Source organism: Dysidea avara, chromosome 11, assembly GCF_963678975.1.
Source record: "Dysidea avara chromosome 11, odDysAvar1.4, whole genome shotgun sequence".
Classification (NCBI taxonomy): domain Eukaryota; kingdom Metazoa; phylum Porifera; class Demospongiae; order Dictyoceratida; family Dysideidae; genus Dysidea; species Dysidea avara.
Window position 1 is genome coordinate 12,746,298 of NC_089282.1, and position 27,056 is coordinate 12,773,353.

The window sequence follows — 27,056 nt, forward strand, 5'->3', positions numbered from 1 at the left end:
GATAGTATGTACACATTTGCACACGTGTCAGTGTCAGTACTAGCAGTTGAGTTTTATTGGTGCACTTCAATTGTTTCAGGAGTGTACGTGGGTGGTGTAGATCACATTTTAGTGGGTGCACTTCAGTTGTTTCATGACCTGTTCTTTGCACCATTAAACTTTTTACTAATAGAACTTTTAACCTTAAAAATTGGTTAATCAAGTACACCACCTGTCTGATCTATTAGTCATAATAAGTTGATTTTTACTGTTTTGTGCAGACGTTAGCAAGTTATACTTTGTTTCTTAAACTGTCAAATTCTGTAAGTTTCAAAGTCTTCTTATATCAGTTTCACTATCAAAGGTTGCATTTATTTTTATCCCCTGTGATGTTTTAGGAAATGTGCATTGTTATTATTGACAGATATTCTTTTTTGATAGCGTTCAAATTGTCTTGGTAATACAGCTTTCAAAAATATATTAGTTAATGTTTAATTTACACTTTCACCCCTAGCAATAGTTTGTTAATCACTTTAATGAGGATTACTGCTTTATTTGATTTGCTTACAATTTGCTGACTTGTGACATTTATAGATTTAAATTGACAAACGTTCTAGTCGACAAACATGTTATATAGAGTATAGTATATGCACATATTGGGTTACTTTCCATCAATTTGTCGTGTACGTGGAATGTACAACTGGATAAACATTTCTCAAGTCACAGATACCTGATAATCACCCAGCTGTGATGTATGTGAATACACACACACAATAACAACTGTCCACTTTAGCACAGGATATTGTGTCTATAGGGTACACTCATAGTTTTTTAAGAGGTAGTATTTCTTGGCAACCAGCCATGCTGGATTGTTTTCCCAGACGTTTAACAGACTATTCATTGAAAGTACTCAAGAGTGGATGGACCTATCACCTATCAATTAACTTTCTAATGTTTCTTGGTACATAAGGACGTTAAGTTGTTTGGTCAGTACCAAATTTTTGGAATACTATTGGGACACTGCCCAAATTTCAAGCAATGCAGTCTTGTCTTGTGCTCCCTTCTAGGATTTCATGTCTGCATATTTGTGTGTTGGCAAAGTAATTATGTTCATCATAGAATTCGTTCCTACTGTAGCCATTAATGAGACCAGTGACCATGTGAAGTAGGTCCCAAATATTATATACCTACGTTGCTTCATTTTATCTACCAGCTACTACAAGTGAACCCCATTAATAGGGTCACCTATGGGAGACAAGACTCTAATCTTATTGATGAGGTCATGAAGTTCAGTATGCTTGGGACCATGGTTACTATAATAGGGTGGTCTTACTTTTGAGGTCATGAAGTACAATAGCTGTGTTTGGTGTTGACATGGTAACTATATATTCATTATGTAGCAACACTGCTGTAGTTTCTGTCTACTAACTTTCTATTGAAAAATTTTCAGATGATTATTTCACTAAATGTTTCCCTTTATCTACACTAATGATGTCGTCTGCAAGGGTATGTGTAGTTTGATCCATTGAAGGAGTTGTATTATTTTTTTTTAAGTTCCCTATATTTTATGTGGTCCAAAAAATGCTCCAAAATATTTGTACCAGCATAATTTTATTAGTAGTTTACCCTCTGTGACTGCTAGGGTTTGAGCAGAGAAAGCTTCATATATAGTTTCAACTATTGATCATACCATTGTTATAAGCATGCCAGAAGTTACATCTAAACTCTTGTTAGGCTAGTGTTGTGTCTATAATCATCTTGACATTGAAAACATTGTACATAATGAGTTCCTTTTCATCAAGTACTTTACTTAGGGGCACACAGGTACATACTGGGTGGATAGTTGGAAGTTCATATGCACCTTATACCTGGTCCAAATGGCTATAAGTTATTAATTATTTTTTTACTATTCTTAGCTAAATGATCTTTTCTTAGTTACATAACTCTGGAAAACTTTTATCTGTGAGAAAAATTGTGATTTCAGTGTTGTGTTTGTATGTCAGATAAGTCCTAAGTCGCTTAATGATTGTGACCACATAGCTACCATGCCATTTAAGCATTCAGTGCTTGGCTACCATTTTGGTTATGCAAATTTGCTATACTTTTTGCCGCAGCTTTCATATGTGATGAACTTTATTGTTCTAGCAATGAAATAGTAGTGTCAGGTGTACCCCCTGAAACATAATTACGATGACTGTAGTTGCATGTTTTAGACTCAGCGGTCAATTGTGATGGAAGAGTATTTGTGTAGATCGTGTTTGGCATTTTCATTGACAGTAAATCCCATCTTTAATCCACTGCCATATTTCCTTGGTTAAATGCCACACCTTCAATAGTAGCCACATTGGGTGGCGTTACAATTGATTTTGAACATTGTTTTTTGAGCATCGAGTAGTGGTTAAGTTTGAATAATCGATTTTTTGAACTAAGAAAATAAACCCTGTGGTGTTTAACCAAGTAAATATGGTATCCAATATTGTGTGCAACACAAGGTGTTTTCTGTTGTCCCTGTTTTATTGTGTTCCCTTCCTTACCACTTAAAGGGCATTGTTGATACATCGTGTGGGCATGTATATTAGTGGTGGTTATTCAAGTGTTACTGTTTACACCACGAGATAAATGTGCCTTTGTGTGTTGTTCAATGCCAGTGGTGTACACCTAGTTTTAGTCTTGTACCAGTAGTGGTCACTTTGTAAGGGTTTGTTAAGAATGTAATTGCCACTATAGTCGAATATGCATTGAATGCGTGTATCGATTTCACACCTTAAACTAAATTAACAGAAATTCTATTCAAACTGGTTTCAAGCCAATCCAGCTGACACAAATTGGCCAGACTAACGTCTATTAGCTCCAATAGCGATAAAATGGTGTCGGGGTTGTTGAGCATTATTTTTAGCAGTGTGGTTAAAAAGTAAGCAACAAATATTGAATACAATTGTTAACAAAGCAATTCACTGTCACATGCTGTTTTGAAAGTTCAAAATTTCTGGCTGGTTTTGGCTAAGACTCATCAGGAAAAGTAGCAATTCTGATGCTGGTGGGTGGTTGGGTGGTTTAGAATTGCTCTGAGAATGATCACTGGTTACTCATGTGTATCATATAAGAACGATTTTGTAGTGCAATGGCTGCACCCACATTGGCTTTTCTTACCACTATATACAACACTGCTAAAATGTTTGTAAATTTCAATCTGTCACAAGTGAACTTGTTCTTAACAAGTTACAAAACAAAGTACACCTAAAATGTTTAGTGTGCATTCAAGCCTAACCACAACTGGTGTAATCCATTAAATGCTTTACAAATGATTGTGTTCTAGTAAAAAAAAAAAAAAAAAAAAAGAGGTCCACGTATAATCAATATAATAGCTGACATTGTGAGGCTGATTATGCATTACAAATGTACTTTTGTTTGATAGCAGCAGCAGCAGCAACAACCTGTTACACTGAACAACAATATCAGAACAACATCAACTAGGACAACAGTGGCAACCTCTGTTTCCAGTATTGTCTCCTCAACTGGTCAACTAAAACGTGCTGTATCAGCATCAAGTTCTCTATCATCTGTTAATGATGAACTGAGCCAGTCATATGGACATGTATGTCTAGAGTACATGCGTACATAAGAGTATTTCACTGAAATATCATCCAGTCAATGTATGATTTTTTTTCAATTGTGTGGATGTTATTATCAACAATTGACCATGCAGCAGTGTAGTCTTTCTTGTCCTCACAAATTTAATTAGCATAAATGTAGTATACACTGTATTTGTGATATTTACAGTATGGTACATGTATTTACTTTTGTGTTTAAATTTTATTTTCATCTAGGGACTTAGCAACTTACGGAGGCAGAATTCGGTACCCAACATATCACAGTCTAACACACCAAGCAGCCACCACATTTCAAGACCACTATCAGGCACATCATTATCACAAAGTGGCTATGCTCCTAGTGGAGGGAGTACTAATACTATAGACAGTGTCACTAATGCTTCACATGAACTGGAAAGTAAACCTGAAGATTTTGTCAGCAACCATCACGAACTGTTATCTAATCCCTTACGAAATCATTTATCAAAAGAAAACAGTCATCATAATTATTTAACTGGGGGACAGTTTTTAACTCAAGCTGTTCACACTTCAGGTACCACCACTCCCTCAACAAAAAAGGCTTCACGTAGTTCAACAAATGGATTCTCTCCACATATCTCATCTTATAGTATGCATTATAGTTCTAATTATGCTGAAATGCTTGGTGGCCGACCTAGTTTAACTGGGCTCGCGTCCGCTGAAGTTTAAAAAATATGTGTTCGTGTAATTATATGTGTGTATGCGTGTGTGTATTTTTAATATACATGATTATGCGAAATTACCGATTGTGGGTTTTATTAATATTCGGTCGCTTGAAAATGAAGGAAGCAGCGTGGGTTACGTGTCTTCTTCTGCTGCTAGCATGTGCTTGCTTAGGAGCTGCTCAGAAGGTTAGGTACGTTCAGCTGACTGCCTAACGTATCTCTAAATTCCAAACAGAGCAGTTCGTCCAAACTGGAAAGCCGCATCTCCCAGCTGTTGGAATGGAACAAACGTAACTCCGTCATCAAGCTAAGTTCAGAGAAATTTAACACGTACGTAAAGAGTAAACCTCGAAATTATTCCATTGTCGCCATGATGACTGCATTAAAGCCGCAACGAGAGTGCTCCGTATGCCAGTATGTTATATGAAAACATTTTGTGTGCTATTTTACAAGTTACATTAGGGATGCTAACGATGAGTACAATATATTAGCTAACTCCTATCATTATTCCAACGTGTATTCCAACCGTCTCTTCTTTGTGATGGTGGATATTGATGAAGATGGCTATGAGGTGTTCCAATGGGTAAGAACTTTAGTGATTTGAGTAACTAGTTTATAAGATATTGTGTGTTCTCTAGCTAAGGCTAACAACTGCTCCAACGTACTTTCACTTTCCTGCAACTGGAAAGAGAAAGCCAGAAGACCGATTTGATGTCGGAAGGTAAGCAACAGTTGAAATTCTTGCAGCTTCACAATCAATTTTTACTTGTCGGACATCAGAGTTGGTTACCAGGCAGATGCACTGGCAAAGTGGGTCAATGAGAGGAGTGGAATACAAGTGATTATAAAATACTCTAATAGAACAGTCACTGTATAATGCTACCTGTCATTACAGATTTCCATAATGCGGCCACCAAATTACACAGTACTGATGATATGGGCTGCTGTAGTAATTGTTGTGCTAGTGTTTGCTTACTGGAAGAGGGAGAATTTGACTATTTTATACAACAGCCAGAACTGGGCCTTCTTGGCAATTGTACGTGTGTACAAAAAGTGCACAATTGTTTCATCTGATTTTGTCTTCTACAGATCATTATTCTCTACATGGTGTCTGGACAGATGTGGAATCACATTCGAGGGCCACCCATAGCACATAAGAATCCACACACAGGCGAAGTGGTATGTATTAGAAATGTCTACGTATCTATTGAACCATTTTCCTATCAGGGCTACTTCAGTGGCACCAGCCAGTATCAATTTGTGGCAGAGACTTATATCATGATGGCATTGTGTATCCTTTAGTAATGTTTAAATTACATACAACAGAACCTTTCTTAATGGACACCCCTGAACAGCATCTTTATGAAAAACACCTATCTAGATTCGAAATCATGTAACAGTAGTTTATACACAGCACATCCCTCGTTACAAAGGACAAAAATAGATTCACAATGGTATCCATCTTTTCCACCCCCTAGTGCATTTCTTTAACTATCACTTCAAGATGGCAGTATCACCATTGGTGTAATACTAATGAATAAAGAACTGTCTTTCTCAATTGTAGAAGGAACCATACAGAAAGGTTAACACTTTTAATGCTCTAATATTTCTTTAGTACATGCTATTGCTCCTCCAGGTTCTTACATGGTTGGGCTAGCCATTGTAGTTCTTGTGTTTGGATACACATTATCCATTTTTAGAATGAAATACCAAGGATATCCTTATAGGTAAGTACCCCAGTCTATTTATAGTAACATGTATTGTATATTATTTTGTTGTAGTTTTATATTTAAGTGAAGTGTCCATTACATCAAGAAAGAAACTAACTGATTTGTACACATAGCTAAGTAGTTGTTACAAAAATAATTTAATAAAAATACATCATTTTGTACACGCATACTTGTTCTAGTGGTTTAAACGTTTAGTACATTATAGTAAAATAGTACCCAAGAATAAGCCACACCAAAAGCACACGACACTGAAGTCAATAGAAGAGGCAGGAATTGCAGGGTTGAATGTAGTCCCAATAGATCATGTAGAAAACAGCAATAGATTTGAATGAAGACCAGTGAAAGGAGGTACAATTTATCGAACGTTGACAACAATCGTTGTGGTCTCTTTCTGAAACTGTATTCGCATAAACCATGATAACTTTAATACTTCATTTACAAACCAGTCCAACCTGATCGTGTAGTTTAGTCCAATGTATGACACACACCAGTACACAAAGCACAGTGATATCTTGATAGGTAACTCTACAATAAAAGAGACTTCAGTACATCAACATACAGTGAAGCCTTGCTCACTGGCAGTTACACTAACCCCTATTATAACCTAGGGTAAAGGTTGGTTTCCAATATAAATGCAAATGGCCGTGCCAACATGCGATATACCAGAAAGACATTAATGTGGAAAAACAGCTCCCCTTAAGCTTATAAAAATTATTAGCCTTCTGCAAGCCTGTCAATGTTATATGTCACTGGCCTGTCACAGCACTGTATTCTAGATTACACTGTTGTACCATTCCTGGGGCAGGCCCATCTGACAGGATTGCTGCAGGATGGTATTAGTGTTGTGGCAGGTATGTAATTTCAATTCACAGGCCTGTCAAAGACCAGGGTATCCTGCAAAAAAAATTGTCACAACAGGCCTGGAACATACATGTAATTTGTTGCTATGGTGATCACTGTTGCTACTAGTTACTGTATTGCTTAGTTACTAACTAGCTCACTTGGTAGATTTCCAAGTTCCCTGCAGTGTAGGAAGCAGTTATACATTATACCAATTATATACTCTTGGCTGAGCGTGTAAGTCAAAAGCAAGGAAAGTTATTCAGTAGTTATGGGTTAGCTACAATGTCGAATCTCCTTTGCTATGTTGAGATGTGCCATTATGTGCATTCGGGGCAGCCGCTCTTCAGCTGGACACCCAATGCTGGAAAATGATGCATCCCTGGCTGTTGCTGAAGGAGAACTACAGCTTGACTGTTGATTTTTTTTATTTCAACGTTTTATTTATTATGTAGTTTATATATAGACTGTGAAAAAAAATTTACATACTCTTGATTACACCATACTGACTAACTTGCCATTCCATCTTCCTATTATATTAAAGGTTTCGTTTTGTATTTATAATCTTACTAACAAGTAAACTTGTCATTGTAGGATTCGAAATGCGGCAGTGTTTACAGACCTGTATCAGTTGTACAGGCCTGGTACAGGACTTTACATCCACACCTCGAAATGAATGAATCTTTACAAGCCTGCCACAGAATTTGACGATTTCACTGGCTTGTTACCAGTTTATAATACAGGCCTGTATAAAATGTAACACAGGCCTGTTGTACACAATACGGCAGGTTACAGGCCTGCTAACATACAAAAATGACTAACTCCATGCCTGTACCAGGCCTTGACTTGTGCATCGCTAGAGCTGAAGTGAGTGGAGTCACCACAAGTTCAACTTGTCCAGTCCTTCTAGCATAGCAGACAGGACTTGAAAATGTTAAAAACTATTAATGTTTGACTCAAAGTGTATGGTATGCCATGCTTTTGTGTTGTGTTACCATAACACTGTGTAATGTGCTATTATTTGTTTCTAAGGTTTCACAATTGATTAGAAATAGCTAATCTAACATTGCAGGCTACCACATTACCCTAGTGACTCTGAAAACTCTCACGCCTGAGGCTGTATTAAAATCAGTTTTATAAGAACTTTCATTATGGCCACTATCATCGTACACTTCATCACATTCATTTTTGGAATTGCTGTGTGACTGTGTCTTGTATAGCTCACCAGCTGGTTGGTAGAGTAATGGAAACAGTGCTATATGACCTGCTGTTGAAATGAGCATGAACACCCTAGCACTTTTGGTATCTTCCACTGCTAAAATACTAAAAAAGTTTAAAATAGCTTATAAGTCTAAGAATAGAAGTGTACCAACCTCAGTGGAATTGTGATCATAAGAATAGCCTTCTCATGAACATGCCAGCCACACAGAAATGAACCATAGGAACAGAGCACAAGACATTTCAAAAATGATCGTGGAGTTGCAGGTGTGAACCACAGATGTATAACTGCTGGCTATAGAATAGTTTTAAAAAAATCACCAACAATTTGCTATACCGTGAACACTTACCATCCAAGTCACCAGTGTCAATATCACTGTTACAACAGGGGGTACTGATGGCAACACTAGTGTAGTCATGTCCCCAACTAAACCTGATGTCATACCACCACCTTGAGTACTATGTACCAGCCCCAGACGAGAACCTGAGACACAAAATTGTATAGCATATACATTTAACTTGTGACTTACCGACTATCGCAGCTCCTTTATCTATTGTACTGTATATTGCCCAAAAATTGGCTGCCCAGTAGGCGTGACATAAGCCTCTCTTGAAAGGGAACAGCCTTGAAATAACTTGTCCTAATTGTCCCTATGAATAATAATTCATTATTTGCATACTTATCTGTTTTTAAAACTTACTAATATGACGAAAGGACCAAAGCTGATGAGGAACACAGTGGCTACTATGGTACCTAGTTTTATGAAGTTGAGCAGTGAAAATCCTTTGTTAGTGAAGCAGTAGTGCTTTAGTAGATAAATGAAGTACGCTGGAGCCATGTACAAGAACAAGTGTTTGAAGTTTAGTAAAACAGCAAACAGGAATGCAGCAAGTAGATCCTGACCCTAAAAAAAATTAAAACAATGAATCAATACTATGAAATTATAACCATACCTTAAATACACAACTAATTGAGAGTACCAGTATGCCAAAAAGAAATCCATTATACTGAAAATGAATGTCTTCACTAGTAAAGGAAAAACAAAACACCAACGCAAAAACCATACAAGGATACGATCTACAACCATGAGACCATAGTTTGCTAGCAGAAGGTAAGCCAGCAATGTTGTCTGCACATCTTGAAGGGAGCTGGACAGTTGCTTTGTTCTAAGAAAACTGCAATACCTGTTTTAAAAATAAGTTGCATCTAAATGTTGCTAATTTACGTACTGTTTCACTGCTATCCATAGGATGCAGTCAGTGATAATTACTGAAATACGTTGAAATAGGACACACGTAAAGACAGAGTATCTCAAGTTAGACACCTCTACGATATGAGGGTCTACAATGCTTGCTGGAAAAGACAGCAACTTTTCAAACCATGCAAACAATGGTGGATAATCCAATGTCCACTCTGAAGTATCCTAAAAACACAACACACTTGCAGGATTTCCAACTCAAAAATTGTTTACCTCATAATACCATTGAGATAAAGGTAGTGAGTGTGTAATAGCTAGCCAATTCCTGTGCACCTCAAAATCAGTTGATTTACTACAATACGATCACCACACGATACACCAATAATGCACTATTTATCTTACTATGAAGGAATCAACAGTAGTTTAATACAAGTAGAAAGGATGAAGACCGCGTCTACTGGGTCCATGGGGAGCACTAGATAGAATGTAATTATATTTTAAAAATCCCTTGACTTTACGGTCTCCGGTTATTTTAAGATATACGGAGAATGACTTAGCAAATTACCTAAACTATGCGCGGGAAATTCGAGCGGGAAACGATTTCCCGCTTTTCGTATTTCCTGACTGATCGCGTAGTAGAGCTACGCCATCCTAGCCTCCTGTTATTTTTCTACTCGTCAAACTAACTCGAAACAATGTCCAAATTATACGTTGTGAAACGAGGTAGCTACCTGGCTACTTTTTGTAACACAATTTGACATGTTGTTTTTATAGATGGCAGAAAAGAACAAGTCATGTTTGATAAAATCACCACCCGGGTTGGTAAGCTCTGTTACGGGCTGGACTCGGAGTTTGTTGATCCGGTGAGTTTGGCAAGAAGAGGTCGAGGTGTTGATTAGCGAGTTTTTAATGTGTCGTTCTGCAGACTGAAATCACGATGAAAGTAATTTCAGGGATTTACCCAGGCGTCACTACGGTAGAACTGGACACTCTAGCAGCAGAGACAGCGGCTACAATGACTACCAAACACCCGGACTACGCCATTTTAGCAGCAAGAGTCGCCGTCTCTAACTTGCACAAGGAAACCAAGAAACTGTTTACATGTAAGAACCACAGCGGTTTTGTATTTGTTAACATTTTATTTGTTGATATTTTAGCTGTCATGGAAGATCTTCATTCTTATGTAAACCCAAAAAATGGTCTACACCAGCCAATGATTTCTGATGAAGTTTACGAGATCATTAAAGAGAATGGAGATGTAAGATATTTGCTTACTTTGATTTCTGATTTATTTCCCTGTGTATTTCTAGAAACTTAATTCAGCCATCATTTACAACAGAGACTTTGAGTACCAGTATTTTGGATTTAAGGTAAACATTTTGTCATCATTACTGACAGTTGACAGCAACGTTTCATGCATTACATGAAGGAAAATTGTCTTGCAATTTTAGCTGTCATAAAGTAAACAGAGCCAGTTCCTTCACCCACCCAGCCCATGGTATACCCTGCCAGTTTCAAGGCTGTTGTGGTTTTGCGGTCTGGTACATGTTTATGCATGCATGCATATTCAACACTTGTGTGGTTTTATTTATTTTTACTTTGGTTTCTTTAGACCCTTGAACGATCTTACTTGTTGAAAATCAATGGAAAAGGTTAGTTTTTTTTTTGTACTGGTGCTATTATTATCAAATGTTCTTTCCAGTTGCTGAAAGGCCACAGCAAATGTTAATGCGGGTTGCAGTTGGCATTCACAAACGAGACATTGATGCAGCAATTGAGGTAGAAAGTGCTCCATCCTGTTTCATGTCATGTAAAGCACTCCTATTCACCACCAGACATACAACTTGATGTCAGAGAGATGGTTTACTCATGCTTCACCAACCATGTTTAATGCTGGCACTTGCAAGCCACAATTGTCCAGCTGTTTCTTGGTAACCATGAAAGATGACAGCATTGAGGTATCTTAATAGATTTAGCAATGCATTCCATATGATCTATTGTATCTCAGGGGATTTATGAGACTCTCAAGACTTGCGCTAACATTTCTAAATCTGCTGGAGGAATTGGCATCAATGTACACTGTATCAGGTCACGTGGTAGTTACATTGCTGGCACTAATGGTACATCAAATGGGCTGGTCCCAATGTTGAGGGTATTCAACAACACTGCACGATATGTCGACCAAGGAGGAAACAAGCGACCAGGGGCTTTTGCAATCTACCTTGAACCATGGCACGCAGACATTTTCGACTTCCTTGACTTAAAGAAGAACACTGGGAAGGAAGAACAAAGAGCTAGGGACTTGTTTTATGCCCTCTGGATTCCAGACCTGTTTATGAAAAGAGTGGAACAAGATGGGACCTGGTCGTTAATGTGTCCCAATGAATGTCCCGGCCTAGCAGATGTCTGGGGAGATGAATTTGAGCAACTTTATGAAGGGTAATGACTTTAATTGTGTGTAACTCAAATGTTTAAACTATCTCTTCTGTAGGTATGAGAAGATGGGTAAATTCCACAAGCAAGTTAAAGCACAGAAACTGTGGTTTGCCATCTTGGAGGCACAGACAGAGACAGGCACTCCTTACATGCTCTACAAGGATGCTTGTAATAGAAAGAGCAACCAACAAAATCTTGGGACCATCAGATGCAGCAACCTCTGCACTGAGATTGTAGAATACAGCAGCCCAGACGAGGTAAATTTTAAAGAATTTAAAATTTGGTGGATATGTTTTTGTTGCTTAGGTTGCAGTGTGCAATCTTGCATCTATTGCTTTAAATCGGTTCATCCTACCTGGTGGCAAGTACGACTTTAAAAAACTTGGTGAAGTGACTTGTGTTGTAACAAGAAACCTCAACAAGATTATTGATGTCAACTACTATCCTGTCCCTGAAGCTGAGAAGTCTAACAAAAGACACAGACCCATTGGAATTGGTGTACAGGTACCCTGTGTGTTTAGCTTCTTCTTTTTTAAGTTAAGTCTTGTTTTTTTCTCCTAGGGTTTGGCTGATGCATTCATACTCATGCGTTACCCATTTGATAGTCCAGAAGCTGAAGAATTGAACAAGAAAATATTTGAGACCATCTATTACTTTGCTTTGAAGGTAACACAACACCACTGTGAAATACAGTATACTATCATTATGTTACAGACCTCTTGTGAGATTGCCCAAGAACATGGTCCTTATGAAACTTATCAAGGATCCCCAGTCAGTAAAGGGATTCTTCAGCATGATATGTGGGATGTGCAGCCAACAAACTTGTGGGACTGGGATGAACTAAAAGCAGATATTGCAAAGTATGTGTAATAGTGGTTAGATTTATTTAACTTGTTTTTTTACAGGCATGGCATCCGCAATAGTCTCTTAGTGTCTCCGATGCCGACTGCATCCACTGCACAAATCTTGGGCAACAATGAATCCATTGAACCTTACACTAGCAACATCTACAGCAGGCGTGTTTTGTCAGGAGAGTTTCAAGTTGTAAATCACCATCTATTGAAGGACCTAACAGAACTGGGCTTGTGGGATGACACAATGAAACAGAAGATTATAGCATACAATGGATCTGTGCAGGTTTGTTTTATCATACATTATAGTAATATTGTGTATTAGGAATCATGGAAGTTTATCACCTCACAAAAATAAATCACAGTGGAACCCAGACCTCTATTATCCAGGCACCTTTGTCAGACAGCCTAAAGTAGGGGCTTGTAGTTTATTGACCATAGTAAAGTTTGGTTTAGCACAAGGAGAGAGCCTAAAGGTTGCTATTTACCTGTTTGGTGGCTTGTTTATGCTACTAATAATAACTATCAATTGGTTGCTAGGTGATAATGCATTTTTATAGCCCAAGGGAGTGACCATGAATGCACTGTAGTGACTTTCCCATCTGCCCAATAAACTGCATAGCACTAACAATATTACTTGTATTTAGGTTAATTGCTTTAGTATATTAGTATGCAATTCTTAGTTATGGACAGTAGATCGCTTGGATATGAGAGGTTCCACTGTAACCAGAAACTGACCTCACTCACAATTCTTCCATGGTGCCTTGGCAGTATTGGTAAGGTAGGACCAAGCCAAAAGTGTCCTGATTCTATAGGCTTGATTTTTTTTTTGACTGTTAGACATCACTTCAGTCAAACATGTTCCTTTTGGCATACCACAGTACATACAATGCACACATTGTGGGCTACCATTGTCCTACTTTGTGTCCCATTTCTCTTTGCCAACAGTCCAAGGTGTTGATTCATGGTAGCACATGATGGCTTCCATACATGGAAATCATCTATATTTCCTTTGTGGCTGGATTGATTATAGAGGTTCTTGTACTGTATTTTGTTTGTAACAGGCTGAGCAGCAAAGTTGAAAACAAACTGTAATTGATACCTGGGGGATGCGTTCAGATAAAAACATCATGTCCAGAAACATACTTTCTTTTGGTGCAGTGTGCGTGGGTTCGCCAGTCATAATGGTACCAAAAAAAAAGTTAACCAAGTATAAGGAAGAATAGGGATCATAGATACATGAAGTAGCCTTGAAGATACACTAGGGGGGAATTTAACCCCAATATCCTAATTTTACTTATACAAAGATTGTTTTAGCTAATTCTTTCTTTTTATTAGCACATAACTGAGATACCAGACGACATCAAGGTATTGTACAAGACAGTTTGGGAGTTGTCACAGAAGACACTGATTAATATGGCTGCTGACCGAGGTGCCTACATTGACCAGAGCCAGTCCTTCAACGTTCATATTGCTGAACCTAACTTTGGCAAGCTTACAAGCATGCATTTCTATGCCTGGAAGAAGGTAGATAGAATATTTATTGATTCTTAACTTTACTGGCCAATATTCTCTTTAGGGACTAAAAACTGGGATGTATTATTTGCGAACAAGACCAGCTGTTAATGCAATACAGTTTACTGTGGATCAGAAGGCTATCAGTGAGGCTCGTAGTCAGAGAAAGAGAGCATCAGTTAAGGATGAAGAGAAACAAGCAGCAGCCATTGCCTGCTCTTTGCAAAACCGTGAAGCTTGTGTTATGTGCAGTGCTTAATATTTCCTTCATAACAGTTCTATATAATTACAACAATAAAAATGTAAAATATTATTGTACGCTGTCACTGTATAGATTCAGCACCTGTGTTATTTTGATATTCAAATATATTCACCTGTTTGATCTTTGCATTTGCCATTGTACTAGATACCAATCTAGGGCTCAACCCCAAATATTAAGCTATAGTGGAGGGGAAAAGTAAGCCACTTTCAATTCTAGGGAGGTCTGGAGGCATGCTCCCCAAGGCATAAATATACTCAATTTTGGTGAAATTTTACTGTAATTCCATTCAATTATACAACTCTGGGATCAATTAAACCTTTCCATTTCTCAAGGCTTTAGGTATAAACCTAGGGGGAGCAATAGTTTAACCCACCTCCCCTCTAGATTAACCTCTACAATCATGTCAATACTAGGGTCCAGTCAAAATCTAGTATTGGTTATTAGTCACTTAATTGTGTGCGATAGTGATTGGCATGGACCAGTGAGTAAATCAAACATTGGCAGTCTCTCAGTTGCAGGCCTGAGTCAAATATACTCAAATTTTTACCAAAATAATTTCACCTTGTATGCTCTTCATGTCCCATTACAAAAGTGACTGTTCTATTAGAGAGTATTATTCTGAGGAGCTATGTATATTGCTGCAATGCAGTTTCCACTGACTGCTCTTGATTAAGCTGAGTAAGCTCCATATCCACCTATAATATGTTGAGTGTTATATAAAAAGCAGAGGAGGTACAACAAGAAATATAGTCTCGCGTGGCCAGACCACTTTTTCTCGGCACGGCACCATAGATTATATATACTACGTACCCGGGATTGGAAACGGAGACACGTGATCCAATTACTCGTGTACATTTGCTAAAAGCAATCCGCGTTGGAGCGCACCCCCCAAATAACCGCCCATTTTCAAAGTGTTTGAATGGTAGAAGACGAAGGAGAAGGCTTAATATCCAGGTTGAGATACGCCTAAAGCCACCAATACTGGTAGGTTAATAGCTACTTAGGCGCCTACCGGGGCCAGAGATTCGTACCTAGCGAATTCGTTGTTCTGTCGCGTCTAAACCATTTAGCCGATGGACTCAAAAAAGTTATCGGGAGTGTGCAGTGTAGTGGGATCATTTCAAACCCACAAAAAATGTATACGAGGTTAACATTTAGTTACCCAAGTGGTACTAGCTAAGTAATTATGTCCCTTTCTTAGCTGTTTTGTTCCTACCCCCTCTACAAGAATATGGTAAAACTCTTAAGTGCTTCTGGTCTCAATCATTTGTAAACCGGACGATTTCAGTAGTTAAAATGATAGGCAATTCCATATAGAGTGGTACTGTACAGCTCTCGAACTTGAATAATACTTCAGCTAGTCAAAATATTTATCCAAAGAAGACCTACTAATAGCTACAGTTTTAACATTTGATAGTCACATGGAGCACTGATTGAGACAAGTGCACAATGTTTCTGTGTTGGAACAGAAAGTCAATTGAGTGTACATAATGAATATTGTAATAGAGTATGTTACATCCTACCATCATACTCAATTTCACGGCAGTGGCTGTTTTAGCTACATGTATTCACAGCAACTACAGAGTCTAGATACGTGACATGTCATACCCGACTCCATTGCTGGATACACACAACCATTCCTCTAGCAATATGTTGCAACATATACTGTTGTGCCGTACCGTCATGTTGTTAGTTTATTACTAAGAACAGCCTGAGCTTGGTACAGCATAGAAATTATATAATTTTTCTATAGTCAACTTGTCCACTACAAAAATCCTATCAGTTTCAATGTGAGATGAATCTTTCACAGCAACAACCACTGTCACTGTATCCTTTGACAAGTGGTAGAAAGACACAGCACAGGAAGAGTTTTGTTGACCTACAAAAACAGTCTACATATAAAGATTGAGCTACATTAGCAAATGCAACACTAACATTGTATAATGTATAGTGGAACCTGTCCTGTATAGAAAGGTCACCTCTTGAAATTGGCTAACTTTAATTCCTTTAGTGAGGCAGCTACACACTAACCCAATTGTATAAAGCAAACGTCAAGAAATGTTGGCCTGAAGGTGACCGGCTTAGGACAGGTTCCACTGTACATCAAACACATTGATGTCATGCATTCACAATGCAACAGTCAAAAGAGAGGGAAATCACAGTAATCATATACTGCACTGTGCTAAGCAGAGATGCCATGTACGTTTATCACCACTACTCTTGTCACTACTATGGCACATTCACTTTAAGGTAAGTAGGACAGGTAATTCTGGACACTTAGCTTGTCCTCAGCAATGGAAGAATCCCACAATGGTTAATTGTATTACAACGTAATATTGTACAAGAAATGCACCATACTTGTAACCATAGCTACAGTTACTGTTACCCCGTCAATGGAACATGCTGTAGTTGTTTTAAGACCGGTACCCATACCGTTAGGCCAGACCACTTTTTTTCTCTTTGTCACTGGGTAGGGGAGAAATGGTCTGTTTCAAATCCCCATTTGTCTTGACATGTCATGAGGTTACATCACAAGCATGCAGTATTAGTGACCCCGTGTGCTTAAATTACATTACATTATGATAAAACCAGAAGACTTCAATCATTGGTAGATTCCGATACAATTTTAGACACCAACTGGATGGTTCAACTATTTCATTACAATGGAAAGATTCACCAGGCTATACCATCAATGTCATTGTCTCATTCTCCCAAACTCATCACACAAGTAAAATTTCTACTCTAAGGGCTACTTTCCTAATTGCATAAAATTTAATTTGTTTTGTAATTTCCCTTGCCATATCACGTGTGCTGTCTGCTCTGTAACAATAACGTACGTACCATTGTGTCTGAGCATGGTCTGAGTAAGAATTCAAAGAACTGGTGACCCCGCCGCTGACCGCCCATTCCTGTAGAGTTCACCTGGTCAGCTAACTCCAAATAATGCCTTCATTTAGTAAACCTACGAAATACGAAATGTTGAGTTAAGTAGCCTTTATATCTCTATTAGCTAGCTATGAACTCACAAGAAGATGAAAAGAATCAACTACTCGCCTGGCTAGGCGCTTCGTTGTCATAAGGGTGCGCTCCAACGCGGATAGTTTGGATAAAAACCGGCGTTTCCAATCCCGGGTACGTAGTATATATAATCTATGACGGCACTTATCGATTGCATTATAAGCGCCGTCGTGGTCTGGCGGCTACGCGAGACTACACGAAATAAACTCCCTGGGCACTCTTTACCGGCAGTGCTTCCTTGCCTGGTGGCTGCTTGTCCTCCATTTCGTCAGGTTATTTATCGCCCATCGGGGTTGATTAATTACACCACTGAATTTAACATAAAAGCTTTTCGATTGGTACAAGTTTTTAGCGAAATGGGTTCTTTGTAAAAACCTATGGCTCACGTGAACCGTGTCGTACCTTCTTTGGAAAAGTTGGTAACATACGTATAATTATTTTGTTTAAAGTGTATCAATGGGGGATGCGCGAACGCAGTCCCCCACTAACAAAAATTACGCACCCGAGTCTCCCACGTTTGGGGAGATCGCAGGCTTCAGCCAGGCGGGGTGCAATGCACTGGCCTCGACCTGAGGGAACCACCTTCATGATCATGGTATCCCCTGTGCCAGGTAAGTTATCCAGCATGAACTGGCCTCTGATTATATACCCTAGCGTGTGATATACGATTGTGGGTTTGAGTTATGACGTCATATGCACGTTTTTACTACGTTATAACTAATAATCTATGTAGGTAATAGCTACACACTTTCTACTACTACTGTATACCAAGTCTCATTCACAGAGTCATCAAATACATTAGATCCACATATGCAATTTTGTAATTGTAGACATGTAACAGTCCATGGCCATCTTATGTTATATAGTCAGTTCACGCTTGAGCCCTGCCAAATATAGTAATACCAATGAGATGACATCTCCCAATGGTTTTGTACAAGATCATGTGAACAATGCTATAATGTATTTCCCTCTACAAAAGTTACAGGCAAAACAAAGCTATATATAGATAAATAATATTTTGTCTGTAATTTCAGCTACAAACAAGCAAACAAACAGGAGATGAGAATAGCTACCTGGCTTGACTTGAAGTCACTGAAGCAAACACCTATATCACTGAACAAAGTCACTGGCTCAACGCAAGAACTGCTACATTAGAGAAAGCCTTAGCAGAATATAAACCAATATCACCACAGTGACTGAGGGAATGTATCTAGTATATAGCTTTTGAAATGATTATACATTTTGCTTATGGGTTAACACCTTCCTTTAATACAATTGTAACACTAATGTAGTGAGGGTCAAGACATCAGAATGGCTCCCTTCCAAATATCTACCATTAATTCGCCATTGAAAAAAGAAAGCGGTTTTCAATCTTGTGCTTCAGTAAATTTCCTCTAAGTTCCTTCTGCTATAGCTCATTTAAATCACTATTTGCTGCTTTTTCCAAATCTGGTCAGGTATCTATCACATGTCGTGGACTATTATGCCATTTATCACCGAAATGCCAAATACAAATGTATGAGGGAATTGCTAAACTTCCACAAATTGGACTTCTTCTATAGCATCATTGTACTCACAGAGGGTTGCTCTACACATATCACACCTGGAAAGTTACTAAACAGACACAAAGTAGATGGTATATACTATACTTTTTAATGGTTTCTAACCAAAATGTATTGGACATGCCTGTTCCAGCGGGCATGAACGAAATATAGAAAATGTCAGCAAACTTCTTGATATTTCACTGGCAAACACACTGTTGCTATATCACTAATACTGTTTGTACATGCTCTATTGAGGTTGTCACATTGGTGTATGTACTTGTTGTATATATGCGACCCAGTCCTAGTAACAGTCATAATAATAATAAAATAATAGTCAATTAAGTTCAAACTTTAGTAATGCAGCAAGACTCTATGTAGAGCAAAAGTCAACGATAAAGGCCCATGCAATGTTACAACTGTGTTCATTACATACTGGTTCAGTTATATAATTAACATTCATTCTTGACCACTCCAGATATCAACCTTTTCAATTGCCAGTTACTTTTACTTCCTTGGATGTGCTTTTTTACAGCCAAGCTGTTTTTGCAGGGAGGATTCAGTTTCACTTATTGTTGTCCACTGATAGTATGCCATATAGCTGTATAAGTGTATATTATTATAGCTAGTATCTTAAGAATGCGACAAAAGTTACAGCAACTACTACTACAAATGTCCTACATGTACAAAGCTCAACAGTGTTACGGTTAATTAAGGGCAGATTTAGGGAGCACTTGGGATGCTCCTCCAAAAATTTACTATCAGCATATACAGGTGTAGTTACATCTTCAAAATGCATAGGCAATAAGAAGACGGGAAGAGCAAGAAAGGAAAAGCTAATCTCTTCTGCTATAAAGTTACTAAAATCGAAATACTCTAATAGAACATTCACCATTAAACCTCTTCTAAACTATAAGGAACAAAGACTAGTGAAATCGAACACTTCCTTCACCTATTCCCAATCTCTTCTTACCCTACAGTGAAAATAAACATATTAAGGACCACTCCAAATAAATTCTCTGCTTCCTGTCCATCGCCTGCATCTGTATACTCACTCACATTTTCCTTCTATTTTTCCATACATATTTAGCTAGTAAAATCAGAATTGTAAGGTTGTCAGCTCACATGTCAGTGTGCTATCAAGTTGACACAAATTCACCTTAACATCATTCCTGCAATGTAAAAGATGAAGATACAAGCTGTTTATTAGGCTATTTGATATGACTGTACTCCTGCAATAGATAGACATGCATGCACTTGTAATTGGGAACAATCACATGCACAGTGATATACAGCATTCAGACACTTTCTATATAGTGGTATCAATCTGTAATGTCATGCACATAAGTAAGATGGTCCATTAAGTACACTGAACTAACATTTCACATTCGATACATGTTTACCATGATACATTCCTCACCACAACCACATAATCTGACCCACAATACCAACAGCAACATAACAGTAGTATAGCATAAGTAGTATAGAGCTAATAAACTACAACTTCATTATAATACTACATTATGTGTTGTGTGGTCCTCTCTTTTTACCAACAGTGTTGGGCAGTCTGGAGAGCCAGTGCTATATACATAAAGCATTCCATGTGTAATGCCATCATCAGTCAATTCTACTCCTAAAAGTTTGGCCCTGAGTTTTGTTGATGGTCATGATCATTGCAAAGCACAGAGACTAATCAGAGTTCACCACCCAGTGTCAGTGTCTGAGGTGTTCATAACTTCATATCATATGAAGTAATATAAAGAAGCTCTGCTACAATTCATACCAGAGCATTTCCCTCTCACCATAAGAATGTTAGTTTGGTACCAGCACCCATGCATGGTATATACATGATATGATACCTAACCGTGGATGCATATGGCCATGAGGTACATTGCTGTTTGGCTAGTTATGTATGTGACTTTATAGCTGGCCAACACAGTTGTATTTTAAATGCGTACATATGCTATTAATCTAAAAATAGAAGTATGAACATTCTAGTATAGAGTTTTGGAATGACTGAATTGTATTTAAGATGACTGAGTTGTAATAATTTGCAATTCAGTCATGATACGACTCAGTCATCTTAAATACAATTCAGTCATTCCAAAACTCTATACTCCTATAGTAATCTGTATCCAGCACCTATGCCTGCATAACAACAGCTCTAAACAAGAACAAAACATTTTGTTTCACTTAATCTTTCATTTCAATATTACTCTGAGAGATGTACCTTCTACAATGCTGTCAAACTATGATAGTATCTTCACTATATAAATACACACATTAGATAAACAATTTATAATACTAAAATCTATATTGAAATTTACATCATCAGATGTGACAAGCCCTAAGAGACCATTCTGCACTACACTGTTGCATGCATTAAAGAGATTTTTGTACCTATAATAAAGTGTCCATTATCTGTGTGTGTACCTGAGTTTTTCAAAGGTTGAGTGCAAGGATGTATATAGAGAAAACTTGTCCAAAAATTTAACAAGAGCAAGTGCATGGACAATGGGAGTTTATCTTCAGGAGCCATGCCCACACTGAAACTTTAGAAATGTACGCGTGAGTGAGCAATTACAGGGTTTTAGTTCTGCTTGTGTCTGCTGGTATAATTAGAGTCTACTATTATAGGGAGCTATATGTCACTAGCTAGGTAGTTATAATATACTTTAGGTGCACAAAACTACCTCATTTGCTTGTTCAAATAATGATAGGCTATAGACTTACGAGCACATTAAATAAAACAAATATGCATGGAGTATAATGTGATAAACAATGAAAGCAAAATTTTTGCGTTTACTTCTGCATTATCAGGCTAACAATTTCCATACTTAAAACTTGTTGGATCTGCTTTTTAGAAGCTGGTGTTCTGACAGCCTGTACAGTTATGTCAGATGTGCCTATACGGCTTTGTGAAGAAGCCCCAGGGGATACACTCTGGAGGATAAAACACTATGGACATATGAGAATATAGGGTGCCGAATGTGTGTTCTGTGACATTAACTGTAATTGAAAGGCTATTTTGTGGCCTGGTGCCCTCAAATACCATCCCCTTTCTCAGGCTAGGTCCAAACTAAATATCAAGAAATGGCCAATTTTGAAGTCATGGTCAAAGTTGAAAATAAAGGGGATGACCAATCAGTATTGACCACAACTGCAAGTTATTGGCCAATTCTGAGCCCAGATACCTCCTTGTTCTGTAATGCCCATTCCTTCTGTAAGCCATAGATAATCATAACTAATAGGATAATATTCTTGTAATTATATTGAAATGATTCTGTTAAGCACTGCACATCACACAAACTTTACAATTCTGCAAAGAGAGCAGACAATGGTTGCTGCTTTTTTCTCTTCATCTCAGCAGATGTTGTCTTTCTCTGATTACGAACTTCACTGATAGCCTTTTGGTCCTCAGTGAACTGTTTTGCATTTGGCAGCTGCACTCGAGTGGCAGGGGCAGATCTAGGCATTTTCCAAAGGGGGAGGGGCTAACTTACTGAGCCGGACATGGACATAGGTGACTAATGTAACAATGGTTGATTGATTAATTATTTTATACTCACAACAATCGGCACAATGCTGTTCCTCCTTATTGGAGTGATACAAAAAACAACAAGCTAAACACACAATATGCAAACACAAAGCAAGACAATAGCAAACAATACACCACACACACACACACATGCACACAACACTGAATTCATAGATGACAAGAAATGGCTTTTTGCATAGTCTCGAAAGTCTCTGAAAGAATGAAGTTCTTTTGGCTGGCAAGGAATTCCACAAATGAGTGGCTTTGTATCGAAAAAATCCTTGCATAAAAGTTAAACTATGGGTTGGCAAGCAAAATATGGTGCAGTCCTAGTGTTGTAGTTAGTTTTATTACCAAACTGAATCGAAGGGAGAAATGGAATCCCTCTTGTGGAGTGGTATACTGATGAAACACAGTACAAACTAAGTTAAAGTTGATAAGGTGAGACCAATATAAACAATTGTGATATTCTGTAATGCGGTCATATTTGTATAAAACGAACGGCACAATTTTGTAACTGCCAATCTGTGATGCCAAGGGTTACTGTGAATGCAAGAGTATTCATCTAGTGTGTGCAGTAAAATTATGTGGAAAGAAGATAGTGCGCGAAGCATGCCAACTTATGGAGGGTGCTCCCCCAGAAAATTTTGAAAATTAGGCTCTCTAATATTGAATTTGACATCAGTTTTCAGCAGTTTTTAGACCAATGTCATTTTGCTTTTATAACTGATGTGAAGATCATGATCTGTTCTTGGATGTATACCAGCTCCTCTTAGTCATCTTCTAATTTAGTTTGCGAAATGGAAACAGTGCCGGATATCTAAGTAAGAGGTGACATTGATGTTTTTAAAAATTGGACACTGTAGCTAGAGCCTGTATCTTGCTAACAAACACCTGACCCATAGAATGGACTACTTTAGCTATATACTAGTAGCTACAGTATACGATTGTGCTTCACTGCGTTCTTATGCCTCTTCAGTTCTATGGTTTCTGAAATTGCTGGACATTCAAGACTAACCTAGTTACACATGCATCTGGTCATCTGTAAAACCACATGAGATCATATCAGAATGCACTCCACACAGATTCTATACAACTGTGGCTCAATAACTAAATTGTGCTCATGATAGCTACCTTATCAGACTGTATGGTAAATGGCTGAGTTGGTAGCTATGAATTTCAAAGTAATAAAGCTCTAACCAAATTGAGCCAACTAAAACAATCATACATTGATTAAGAATTACCTCTAATTGCCATAGTGGAAAATACTGCTAGTTATCTTCTGAATAAAACAAAACCCACAATTAAAACTTTCGTAACTATGGAGATGTAACCCACAATCAAACCATTTCTAGGGGGAAAAGGAGCATCCTCTTCTGTAACCATAGATAATACACGTAATAATATTACGTGTATTATCTATGCTAAATAGGCATTATAGTTTCTGAAATAAGTCTGCTTTTGATGAAGAAATTGAGTTATGATGGCCAAGTATTCGTTAATATAAAATGGAAATGGAGCTATATACAGCCCCCTTGGCCCTTCCCCTAAATCCACTCCTGAACAGTGGTGCAGTGATTGTTTTAGTTTATCGTTATGTTGTTTAAAAAAATAGCATCATTTTCGAACATCCGAGTGGTGGTCAAAATCGAATAGTCGCCGCATCGATTTTTAGAACTAACGTAATTTTATTTATCACCCTGATTTCTCATTGGCTCGTCCAGCTTACATTGACCTCTCTGTCAGGTGCGCAACCGGCTCAGCCTGCTTTTATATCCTCTGGCTGGGGTGGCTGCTGCTGTCGGTGACTGAGGAAGCTAACGACAATCGTTATTTACGGAATCTGTTACGGTGTTTGGTCTCTTTTTGCTTTGTCCACTCTTTACAATTGCTGATCGCACTACAGTTAAAAATGGTTTGCCTCGGAAGTTGGCTCGGAGGCAATTGTTACAACGGTTATCAGTGCATGACTTTATGGAAATACAATGCCAAAATGATCCTAGACGGTATAGCTACTACTACGCTCTTTGCTCGGAGGACACTAGATTATGTTTAGGTTTTATAATGTAGCTTTTAAGTAGTTTAGTTTCTTGTAATTATAATTAGTTGTAATGCTTAGAAGAAAGAATGGGCGTGATACTTATTTATGTTTCATTCAGTTTTTTTTTCAATGGGGGATGCGCGAACGCAGTCCCCCACTAACAAAAATTACGCACCCGAGTCTCCCACGTTTGGGGAGATCGCAGGCTTCAGCCAGGCGGGGTGCAATGCACTGGCCTCGACCTGAGGGAACCACCTTGTTGATCATGGTATCCCCTGTGCCAGGTAAGTTATCCTGCATGCACAGGCCACTGCTTATATACCCTAGCGTGTGATATACGATTGTGGGTTTGAATTATGACGTCATATGCACGTTATTACTTTCGTTTTAAAAACGTTATGAGTAATAATACTACTGCATACCAAGTCTCATTCATCAAATACATTCAACCCACACATGCAATTTTGTAATTGTATATACATGTAACAGTCCATGGCCATCTTATGTAACTATAGTCAGCTCATGCCTGAGCCTTGCCAATTAATGCCAAATATATCAAAGAGATGAACATCTCCCAATGGTTTTGTACAAGAAATGAGAGATCAGGTGAACGATGCTACAATGTATTTCCCTCTACAAAAGTTACAGGTAGAACAAAGCTAGATAAATAGTATTTTGTCTGTAATTTCAGCTATAACCAAGCATACAAACAGGAGATGAGAATATCTGGCTTGATTTGAAGTTGCTGAAGCAAACACCTATACTGATCCCATTTTTACTGAACAAAGTCACTGGAGAGAAAACCTTAGTAGAATATAAGCCAATATCACCACAGTGACTGAGGGAATGTAACTAGTAGCTTTTTATACTATTTGAAATAATTCATATATACATTTTACTTATGGGTTAACACCTTCTTTAATGTAACACTAATGTAGTGAGGATCAAGAGAGCAGACAATGGTTTTTTTCCCCAGTTTAATTTTACAAAACGAACACATTAATAGATACAAAATAAAATAAACACATTAAACAGATGAGTCAAGCTGTACCTCGCCATGCCAAGCACAGTTCAGCAGAGGTAGTGCATGGTGCGCTCCACAGGTTTCACGGTCCTACTGCCCCGGATAGCCAAGATGGCAGAACGGAGTAAAGAAAATGAGATGGAACATCGCATCAGTGAAAGTGTCTTGGTATAGGGTGTGCAATGTTTCTTAGAGAGTAAATCAGCTAAACGGCTATAGAATATAGTTGCCTCCCTACCAAGTCCACCAAATGTAGAAAAAAGAGAGGGGTAAATGAACCACATTCCACACTGCGAACCACATGAAATTGGCTTATGTAACTAGTTCACAAAAAATTGGAAATTTTAATTAGCACATTGATAAAAAGTACTGAAACAAGCTGGAGTGTGCATGATCACAGTGAAACAATAAGAAGTGTTATATAACATGCACTTCACTGTGATTTAATATCGTGCACACTCCAGCTTGTTTCAGTACTTTTTATCTTTTTATTGATGTGCCATGGTCTCTACTCTAGTTGAAAATTTCAATTTTTTTGAGTACTTGTTTGTTAACTCTTTTGTAAAAAAATTTTTGACTGGTGAACCCACGCATTAAAAAGCGAAACATTCATTACGCTTCGTTGTCAGCTATGTTCAATCCGTTACATGGCATTACGAATCAAGAACTGTTTGAAAAGCACCTCTGCAATCAAAGTAGCCGCTATGAAAATATGGATGGTTTTGTTATGAAGGGAAGCCATCACACACTACTGCCAAATTGACAACTTTTGCTGTCAGCAAAGATGAATCAGAATGGGATACAAATGAGGACACTGGTAAGTCCATAAAGAATGCATTGTATGTACTGTGGTATGCCAAAAGGCTCGTGTCTGGCTGAAGCAATGTTGTACAGTGAAAAAAGCAATCCCGTAGCCTTAGCTGTTATCGAATTACACTTGTCTGAAGGCATCAGTTACTTAGTCAGTCAGTCAGTAGAAAATTCTGTTCAACATATATATATTTTAAATTCCATAGCAACTTGTTGAAAGCATTTTGGATCGATCTTGTTGGCTTAGTTTTACCTAACCAATTTTGCAAGACTGCATCATCATCAGGGAAAAGTGACGTGAGGCTGGTTTTTTCATGGGCCGCACCCAAACCTTTGTGGTCCCTACTATACAGTACTATCGTACTGTATTTCTCCTCCACAAGTTTACAAGTAAAATAAATCATCTATAATTTCAGTGTATCCAGAGCATTAATTTATCCATGCTGGAATCTGAAAAAGCAAGCAAACGGTAGATCTGAGCCAAACTGGTCCAACTCAGACATTTACAGCTCTACCAGTACTATACCATTGAGCCAGTCACATCAAATTTGATGCTGAGAAAATCGGAGCAGATGCCATGGGGGAGTGTTGTATGTATATTGTCTCTTTCTTTGATACTTTCAATATTAATGCCTCACAGAGTTGATGTGACTCTGGCAGAAACATTCTAGACTAAACAGTCACAGCCAGTCTCATCAGTAAATACACAAGTTGACTGACAAGTAAAAACTACAACTACAAAACACACCTCAAAACTGTG

At 38.1% G+C, this 27,056-nt stretch overlaps 4 protein-coding genes, 1 long non-coding RNA gene and 2 other non-coding genes across 11 annotated transcripts in view; 3 read left to right on the forward strand and 4 right to left on the reverse strand.

The window, feature by feature from the left end:
• LOC136237904 (uncharacterized protein DDB_G0289357-like) overlaps positions 1-4,355 on the forward strand; it is a 9,202-nt gene extending 4,847 nt beyond the window's left edge. For 2 of the 4 annotated variants that reach the window (XM_066028157.1, XM_066028160.1), the window contains exons 12-13: positions 3,395-3,574; positions 3,807-4,355. In XM_066028157.1, the coding sequence (XP_065884229.1) occupies positions 3,395-3,574; positions 3,807-4,277 (651 nt within the window). In that variant the 3' untranslated portion in view covers positions 4,278-4,355. The remainder of the gene's footprint in view (positions 1-3,394; positions 3,575-3,806) is intronic. The other 2 variants (XM_066028158.1, XM_066028159.1) reach the window with 2 other exon arrangements.
• Positions 4,331-6,152, forward strand: LOC136237911 (tumor suppressor candidate 3-like). Its single transcript, XM_066028169.1, has 11 exons — positions 4,331-4,459; positions 4,509-4,687; positions 4,736-4,856; positions 4,912-4,994; positions 5,054-5,111; positions 5,169-5,309; positions 5,363-5,452; positions 5,501-5,564; positions 5,778-5,855; positions 5,910-6,000; positions 6,055-6,152. The coding sequence occupies exons 1-11, from the start codon at positions 4,334-4,336 to the stop codon at positions 6,068-6,070; spliced, it is 1,047 nt and encodes a 348-aa protein (XP_065884241.1). The 5' UTR covers positions 4,331-4,333; the 3' UTR covers positions 6,071-6,152.
• Positions 6,023-10,329, reverse strand: LOC136237908 (dolichyl pyrophosphate Glc1Man9GlcNAc2 alpha-1,3-glucosyltransferase-like). 2 transcript variants are annotated; one of them, XM_066028165.1, is made up of 12 exons: positions 9,663-10,329; positions 9,534-9,612; positions 9,292-9,485; positions 9,137-9,246; positions 9,016-9,083; positions 8,763-8,966; positions 8,592-8,712; positions 8,412-8,545; positions 8,217-8,356; positions 8,069-8,166; positions 6,456-6,528; positions 6,023-6,400 (listed from the first exon to the last, which is right to left on the reverse strand). In XM_066028165.1, the coding sequence occupies exons 1-12, from the start codon at positions 9,725-9,727 to the stop codon at positions 6,187-6,189; spliced, it is 1,500 nt and encodes a 499-aa protein (XP_065884237.1). In that variant the 5' UTR covers positions 9,728-10,329; the 3' UTR covers positions 6,023-6,186. The 2 variants fall into 2 exon arrangements, with proteins under 2 accessions (XP_065884237.1, XP_065884238.1); XM_066028166.1 differs by having other exon boundaries at positions 9,137-9,237; positions 9,663-10,328.
• Positions 9,825-14,450, forward strand: LOC136237903 (ribonucleoside-diphosphate reductase large subunit-like). The gene is made up of 16 exons (XM_066028156.1): positions 9,825-9,983; positions 10,035-10,123; positions 10,186-10,363; positions 10,418-10,518; positions 10,571-10,630; positions 10,873-10,912; positions 10,963-11,039; positions 11,096-11,218; positions 11,269-11,699; positions 11,752-11,953; positions 12,003-12,200; positions 12,258-12,362; positions 12,411-12,556; positions 12,602-12,833; positions 13,886-14,074; positions 14,127-14,450. The coding sequence occupies exons 1-16, from the start codon at positions 9,956-9,958 to the stop codon at positions 14,319-14,321; spliced, it is 2,394 nt and encodes a 797-aa protein (XP_065884228.1). The 5' UTR covers positions 9,825-9,955; the 3' UTR covers positions 14,322-14,450.
• A 1,537-nt stretch (positions 14,451-15,987) lies between these two features.
• LOC136238464 (uncharacterized) lies at positions 15,988-17,505 on the reverse strand. Its single transcript, XR_010692993.1, has 3 exons — positions 17,351-17,505; positions 17,166-17,286; positions 15,988-16,203 (listed from the first exon to the last, which is right to left on the reverse strand). It is a non-coding gene; the product is annotated as an uncharacterized lncRNA (long non-coding RNA).
• Positions 17,506-17,798: 293 nt separating this feature from the next.
• LOC136239660 (U1 spliceosomal RNA) lies at positions 17,799-17,961 on the reverse strand. Its single transcript, XR_010693561.1, has one exon. It is a non-coding gene; the product is annotated as a U1 spliceosomal RNA (small nuclear RNA).
• A 6,630-nt stretch (positions 17,962-24,591) lies between these two features.
• Positions 24,592-24,754, reverse strand: LOC136239662 (U1 spliceosomal RNA). The gene has a single exon (XR_010693563.1). It is a non-coding gene; the product is annotated as a U1 spliceosomal RNA (small nuclear RNA).
• Between the last annotated feature and the right edge of the window lie 2,302 nt (positions 24,755-27,056).